Source organism: Brachycentrus maculatus, unplaced genomic scaffold (genome assembly GCF_059751285.1).
Source record: "Brachycentrus maculatus isolate JH-2025_06_01 unplaced genomic scaffold, ASM5975128v1 h1tg000028l, whole genome shotgun sequence".
NCBI classification, from domain to species: domain Eukaryota; kingdom Metazoa; phylum Arthropoda; class Insecta; order Trichoptera; family Brachycentridae; genus Brachycentrus; species Brachycentrus maculatus.
The window spans coordinates 773,890-782,500 of NW_028280782.1; the positions used below are offsets into that span (position 1 = coordinate 773,890).

At 31.8% G+C, this 8,611-nt stretch overlaps 1 protein-coding gene across 1 annotated transcript in view; it reads left to right on the forward strand.

Moving 5' to 3' along the window:
- The first annotated feature begins 1,844 nt into the window (after positions 1-1,844).
- The window catches only part of LOC148312965 (endocuticle structural glycoprotein ABD-4-like), a 16,687-nt gene continuing 9,920 nt past the window's right edge, over positions 1,845-8,611 (forward strand). The window contains exons 1-3 of the mRNA XM_088270895.1: positions 1,845-1,967; positions 4,496-4,614; positions 6,109-6,277. Of these exons, the coding sequence (XP_088127021.1) occupies positions 1,959-1,967; positions 4,496-4,614; positions 6,109-6,277 (297 nt within the window). The 5' untranslated portion in view covers positions 1,845-1,958. The remainder of the gene's footprint in view (positions 1,968-4,495; positions 4,615-6,108; positions 6,278-8,611) is intronic.

Genomic DNA, 8,611 nt, shown 5'->3' on the forward strand with positions numbered 1-8,611 from the left:
TATGATTTATTTAAATTTTCAAGATCTCCAATTAAAAAATACTTTTATAAATCATTGAAAAGTCTCTAATACGTGGGGCGTAGTAATACCTCCCAGACATTCATAGTTTTCCTCATTTCTATTGAGATTTCAAACTAACTAACTAACTAACTAACCATCACGCCGCTTCCCCGCAGCGGTAGGCAGAGAGAATAGAGCGCCACACCACTCTGTCCTTGCAAACATTCTTCGCCTTTTCCACGTTCATGCATCTCCTCATACATAACCGCCGATTGTTACGACTCCTAACCTGACCACTTTCAAGTATTTGGCATACCTGATCGTGCCATGTTTTTCTCGGTCTTCCTCTGCTTCTTTTCCCACTAACATTCGCCTCATAAATTTGTTTTACCGTTCTTTCCTCACTCATTCTTTCTACATGTCCAAACCATCTCAACACACCTTTCTTAATTTTATCGATAATGCTTATCTCAGCTTTGCATTCCTTCCTTATTTCACTATTCGCACATCTATCATACATCGTTTTGTCGCACATTCTTCTGAGAGATCGCATTTCGACTGCATTCAGTCTACTTTCATCCTTCTTTTGCCAACTCCATGTTTCACTTCCATACATTAGAGTTGGAACCAGGACTCCGTTGTGCACTGCCAGTTTAGCTTCCGCTGATTTTGTTTGCTATAACTGCTTTCAGTGCACCATTCACATTGTTCCCAGCATTCACTCTCCTTTCTATGTCTTTATCAATCTTTCCATCCCTAGAAAACATACTCCCCAAATACACGAAATCATCTACCTGTTCCAAAATCTCTCCGTTGAGTTTTCAATATAAAAATAAATCCTAAAAAAGAAACCCAGATTTATAAACATGGATTTGGACATACTCAAAATGTTGTGAATTTAATGACTCTCGTTTTTTGATCTTTCTTTCTTACCCATACTATCTATTTATCAGATAAAGTATCTAGCATACAAATAAAAGTGAATTTGCTAAGTACAAGCTTTCTCAATAGAATATAGATGGCCGTTGTGAACTCATATATACAGTGTCGTGAGATTGATCACTATAGTTATGACCTTCACAACTTGTGTAGTGTGGTTGTCAATCATGGGTAAAAAGGTGAATGTTACACGTGTGTAAAGTGATCACTTATTCAGCCCTGTAAATATCCAGACTTTCATATTCTTCTTCATCTATTGCATATTGAGATGTCCACATTTTTTATTTTTTGTCATACATTGTCCGCCTCCGTAGTGTAATGGTCAGCACGCTCGGCTACCGTTCTGGAGGTCCGGGTTCGATTTCCAGGGGGTCAATTCAATATAAGTGATTCTTTCACCGTAATATTTATTCAATATAACCCCGGACTGGTACCTGAAGCGGAGGGCTGATCACCTTTCCTTCATGTGTAAACGATCAAGATAACACTGCGTTTATATGAAGCAGTGCCCTATGCACCATTGGGGTGCGGACAAGGGTTTTATTATTATGTCATACATGTTTTTTACATAATACTCGCACATACATACTTCTAAGAAACTGAATTTTAACTGCATTCACTCTGCACTTATTCTCTTGCCAATTCCATGTTTTTACATAAATATTTTTTAAATCTTCATTATTTGATGGGGAATATTTCAATTCTATTTTAACATAACTGCAGATACTAATATAAAGCAAGTATATTGGTAAATATTACGTACTTTAATTGCAATCCTAATGTCACGCGAACAAGAGTTATACTGGAGGGGACAATTGTATAGAAAACATAGGATCAAAGGGTCTGCAGTCAGTATAAATGCTCCAAGATACGACCGAATGCAAGTAATTTCATTCCAATAGTTCGTTCACTTGTTCATACTCTCAAGATACATACTGATCCATTCAATAGTCTGATAGTTTCCACAAAACAGTACCGGGCGTTTATCTCTTATGAATTTGATTTAGACCTGTGCAAAAATGAAACTGGTAATAATTAAAACAATTTAATTTAAATACATACTCTTTTAAATTATTATTTGATTAAATTGTTATTTTATAATAAAAAAATATTTTAATTAAGTAAATTTAATAAAAAAATAATGAATCGCTCACTCCTTTCCAGAACGTCATAAATCAAAAATCGTCAATTTTCAGTTGTGCATGTTTTCGGAATGCCCAGAAAATGTTCTATAACCTAGCAAAAGAGGCATATTTTTAACTTAACATTTACCTCCTATAAGGCAGAGAGTGTTGTTTTGCATTTTGAAGAAAATGTATTATTTAATTATTTTTTTAAAAATATTCTTAACATTTTTCAAATGGAGAAAAAACCTTCAGGTTTTATATAAAAAGATCTGTTCCACGGTGAAAAGTTCAATAAGTGGCTTGATAATTATTTTTAATGCATTGCATTATATTTTGAAACTTTAAAAACGTTCTTGTGAAAAATCATTTTTTTTTATTTATGACGTTCTTGAAAGGAGTGAGCGATATTTCATGGAATTCACTCAATTAAAAATTATTTTGAAGGGAAAATTATTTGAAATCATGGTTTGTTGTGATTACAACAAATAATTTTGACTAGCCTCCAACCAGTCTGATGATGTCAACAACGACGAAACCAAGATACTGGTATATTGCAGTTTTTATTTTATAACACGATTCAAATAGAAAAACATATTACTACATTAGTTTTACTTTTCACCTCTAGATGAAAACATCTGTTGGTGAGATGTAAAGAAGCTTTTTATTAAGCAGAAACTCTTATTAGTATGTGAGATCCGAATCCTGGATTATAATCACACACATGAGAAACGCCAGAAAATACCATTTTCATTTTTATTATTAAGCTTATAATTTGACCAGATAATTTATTTACAACATTTTGAGTGTGTCCAAATACTTGTTCACAAAATCTGGATTATCTCCAATTACAGGAGTTATTTTCATATTATTTTTTGACATCTCATCAAAGATGAAGAAGAATATGGAAGTCTGGGCATTTACGGGGCTTACGACCGTCATAGGCTGGTTTAAGTGATCACTTTACACACGTGTAACATTCACAAATTCTACCCATTATTGACAACCACACTACTCAAATTCATATTTCAGACTTCCATATTCTTCTTCATCTTTGATGAGATGTCAAAAAATAATATGGAAATAACTCCTGTAATTGGAGATAATCCAGATTTTGTGAACAAGTATTTGGACACACTCAAAATGTTGTAAATAAATTATCTGGTCAAATTATAAGCTTAATAATAAAAATGAAAATGGTATTTTCTGGCGTTTCTGATGTGTGTGATTATAATCCAGGATTCGGATCTCACATACCAATATAAGAGTTTCTGCTTAATAAAAAGCTTCTTTACATCTCACCAATAGATGTCTCTAGTGAAGTTCTAGTGATTCATGAACAAGGTTTCTAAATTGGTTCATATATATAAAACATCTGTAGTTTTCGAAACTAGTCATGTGTAATGAAAAAACTCATTAAGTGGTATATATACCACATACTTTATACAAGTGTTTTTTTTTAAATAATATCCTATATTGACATCCGCCATAGTGTAATGGTCAGCACGCTCGGCTACCGTTCTGGAGGTTCCGGGTTCGATTCCCAGGGGGAGGGTCGAATGAATAAAACTATTTTTTTCACTTTAATCTTTATTCAATATTACCCTGCACTGGTACCTGCAGCGGGGGGTTGATCACCTTCCCTTCATGTGTTAACGATCAAAGTAACGTTGCGTTTATATGATGCAGTGCCCTATGCACCATTGGGGTGCGAAAAAGGGTTTGAAGAATATTGACATCTCAACATAAATGAACAAGAATATGGAAATATTGAGGGCTTGCAATCTTTCACAGGCTAGACTAAGTGATCACCGTATACAGGTGTAACTTTCAAGTTATGTACTAACATTTCTTGATGGAACTGAAATCATTTATAAAATAAAATAACAACCTTGTAGTTTTCTTCCACATTTCGCTCACTCCTTTCATGAACGTCATAAATCAAAAAGCGACAATTTTCAGTTGTGCATGTTTTCGGAATGCCCAGAAAATGTACTATATCCCAGTAAAAGCGGCATATTTTTTACGTAATATTTACCCGCTACAGGGCAGAAAGTGTTGTTTTTGCATTCTGAAGAAAACGTATTGTTTAATTATATTTTTTAATATACTTAATATTTTTCAAATGGAGAAAAAACCTTAAGGTTTTACATAAAAAGATCTGTTGCACAATAAAAAGTTCGATAATTAGCTTCATATTTATTTTAAATACAATGTATTTTATTTATAAACTTAAAAACATTCTCCTGAAAAATCAAGTTTTTTGATTTATGACGTTCTTGAAAGGAGTGAGCGATATGGGTAAATCCAACGAATATCATATTTTTTCTCCCATACATAATACGAGTATATCTAATATTTTTTTGTTGTTTTGTATTGTGGTCAAGAAAAGGTTTAGATATGTTTTTTTTTATTTTTTTATTTTTTTGCAGTCGGCTTCCTTGGTATTCGCGGCTCTGGTGATTTATGTCGAGGCACAAAAACAGGACGCGATTCCCATCCTTAAGTACGAAAACGAAGGAGTGAATTTCGATGGCAGCTACAAGTGGGCGTAAGGAACTTTATTTGGCTTTGTTAAAGGTTGTCACAATAAATTATGTCTCTCAGCTTTGACCCCTGGCAGGACGAAGGGTCGCAGAGAAGGTCGTTTTGTTTGTATTATTAACTTGTGTATTTGCAAGCGCGGAAGGTCAATTTATTATTCTTCATTTACAACGTTTTGAGTGTTAGGATCAAAGGATAGGATAACATGTCAGGAGTTATTTTAGTTATATAAGTAAATGCCCAGACTTTCATATTCTTCTTCATCTATGTTGAGATGTCAAAAAATAATTCCTTGTTGGAGATAATCCAGATTTGTGAACAAGTATTTGGATAACTAAAAAATGTTGTAAATAAATTTACAGGTCAAATTATAAGCTTAAAAATAAAAAATATAAATAAATGGATATTTTTTAGCGTTTCTCAAGTGTGTTAATGTAATCCAGGATTCGGAACATACTTGCGAATGAAAAAGTTTGTGCTTAGTAAAAAGCTTCACTCAATCTCACCATAGATGTCTCAAGTGAAATTCTAGTGAATTCAAGCGCAATGTTTCGAATTTAAACAATACATATAGAAGCTCCAATGATTTGAGTAGTGTGGTTGTCAATCATGGGTAGAATTGGTGAATGTTACACGTATGTTAAGTGATTACTAAAACCAGCCTATGACAGATCACAAGCCCTGTGAATACCATATACTTCTTCATCTGTGTTGAGATTTTAAAATAATTTAGTTCACAAATATTTTAAGGAAAGAGAAGCTATTTTTTTCAAGTCATTTCTACATATTTGATCAGTTAATTATCAACAATTCATTATTATTTATTAACTGACCTCCGTAGTGTAATGGTCAGCACGCTAGGCTACCATGCTGGAGGTCCCGGGTGTGATTCCCAAGAGGGTCAAAATAAATATTAGTGATTTTTCAGTCTAATATTTATATAATATGACCCTGGACTGGTATCTGAAGCGGAAGGCTGATCACCTTTCCTTCGTGCATTTAACGATCAAGATAACACTGCTTCTATGCGATGCAGTGCCCTATGCGCCATTGGGTGCGGATATGGGTTAAAAGAACAGACACTGGATTTTTTACCTTACGATTGAGACAAACATTTTTCCTATAATTTCTTGAAAGTTTTCCGCAGATACTTTGTGGCACATTTATAAACTTTAAACAATTAATTAACTTTGTTTTCACCACTTTTTTAAGTAATACAATTTAACCTACCGGTTTCAACAAGAACCTTGTCATCATCAAGGTTTATTTTAATACAAAAACATTAAAATACTCTCACCAAAAACTTCCACAAACTCCGTAAAAATCCTTACATTTTTAGGATTTTTACGGAGTGTGTTTTGAGAGTATTTTAATGTTTTGAAATAAAATAAACCCTGATGATGACATGACTCTTGTCGAAACCGGTAGGTTAAATTGTTTTAATAAAAAAAGCGGTGAAAACAAAGTTAATTCATTTTATAAAATTTATGTTATATTCCAGGTATGAAACTGGGAACGATATAACCGCCGAAGAGTCTGGATACCTGAAGAATCCTGGAAAGGGCGACGAAGAAGCGCAATTCGCTCAAGGACAGTTCTCTTATACGGCGCCAGATGGGACTAGAATCGCTCTCACATATGTAGCTGATGAGAATGGATTCCAGCCACAGGTGAGTTTAAATATATATATTTTTTTTTTTGGAAAACCAACAGCTACATATACATGATAATATATTATTAGATTAAAACAAATATTTTTAGCTTTTCCACTTTTTTTATTTGACCAGCGACCGGGTTTCGTCGTTACCGACATCATCAGACTGGTGGGAGGCTATACAAATTGTTATGTTATATATAAAACAAGGCAGGAGTTGATAACCATGATTTGATATAATTTTATTGAGAAATTAATTTAATTTGAGTGAATTTAAGTATAGTATGATATTTAAAAAAATATAAAAAAATAAAATAATTTTTTTTAATATCATACAATACTTAAATTCACTCAAATTAAATTAATTTCTCAATAAAATTATATCAAATCATGGTTATCAACTCCTGCCTTGTTTTATATATAACATAACAATTTTTATAGCCTCCCACCAGTCTGATGATTTCGGTAACGACGAAACCCGGTCGCTGGTCAAATAAAAAAAGTGGAAAAGCTAAAAATATTGGTTTTAATCTAATAATATATTAAAAATGCAATTCCATCACGAAGTGTCAGTGGATAATATAAATCTATTATACATGATAGTTAACAAAACAATTAAAGCCAATTATATGTCGTCAAAAATATAAATTATGGATTATTTCAAAACAATAAATGTTATCATCCTAACTCAGGGGTCGGTAACGTCTAACGATTCAAGTTATTTGTAAGGCTCTTCTTTGTCAAATTCTATATGACATTTTTTACAGAATATTTGATCATAAATTTTTAAGCTATTTTGCGAATGAAAAAAATTAGAACTTTTAACATATACCTTACTGTGTATATTCTACTGAATATATACAGTAAAGTTTACTCTATATATTCTAATAAATGAAAACTTTACTGTTTATATTCTACTGAATGAAAAGAATACAGAATTCACTGTGTGTATTCTCTATTCTTTACTTAGTAAATTAAAAATTCATAGTAAAATACAGAAATCGTTGAATGTTAAAACGTACCTTAACTTTAAATATTTTTCGAGTAACAGAGATACTTTTAAAAATCTGTTTGGTTCAATATAAAAATACATCTGATTAAAAATCTGTTATCTAAAAAATACTTGAAGGTTGTTTTAAAAATTCAATCAAATTATAGGAAATTAAAAATTGGCCCTTCAAAAATAATAAAACGTTTTGCTACTCATATTTGTCTCTTTTGGTGCAAACGGTTGCCGATCCCTGTCCTAATTATATCTTCACAAAATATACATTACCATATATATGTATATGAAAATTCTTTAATTTTTAAAAAAAAAATTACATTTATAAAAGTATACTAATGAGAATTCAGGTCGCTTGCAAAAACATTTTAATTCTAGTTGTCCTCATAAATACTCGTAAATATAAATAAAAACGTTAAACATGAAAAAAATAGTGATAATTTTCTCTTTAGATATAAATATATATTATGTATATTAGAACATGGATAATAATTGTACCCGGCCATGCGTTACTGTGACTCAATCTAGTTTAATGGAAATGAAAGATACTAGATAAAGAACGCATTTCTGATATGTTTAATTTCACAGCTTGTGTGTATCCAATTTTTTTTACCAAATATCAAGAAACAGGCTGTCCGCCATGAGCAATGTCAATTTTTGCTTGTGTTACTGTTTATGCTCAACAGATAGCGCTGCCGTTATGTTAGAGTTATTTGTAAAAACATATTTTTCCTGTCACAGATAAAAACACCTCTCACAGGTGCATAGTTTTAGTTTAGTAGTATTAAGAGATTTAAGATTTTGAACAAACTAACATAAAAAAAAATATTTAAATGTTAGTGTCACTATTGCGTTCAACAGTTGGCGCTGCCATCGTGGAAAAAAAATTAATTAAAAAAAACTTTTTTTTTTTCCTCCCACAAATAAAAACACATGTCACAGGTGCAACGTTGTGTCAAAATTTCAAGGCAATCACCAAATAAATTTTAATGATTTAAGATAAATTTTGAACAAACTAGCATTTAAATTTTTATTTCCTTATGTAGATAATATTGAAAAAAAGAAAAATTTTGGTATAAGCACGTTCTGCAAAATTTGTTTTTTTTATTATATTACAATTTTTTATAGTAAGACATCTCGCTGTGAAAATATCATGCAATATTACATTATTTGTAAAACGGTCGTAAATCTAAGAAATTTATTACGGTATCCACCTTCTAATGGATGACCTATGGAAAATTATATAATGTAATCAGAAACGTCCATCCTGAATAGATATTAAAGAATTCTGTAAAGATCTAAACCAGTGATTCCCAAAGTGGTCTATATCGACCCCCAGGGGTCTAC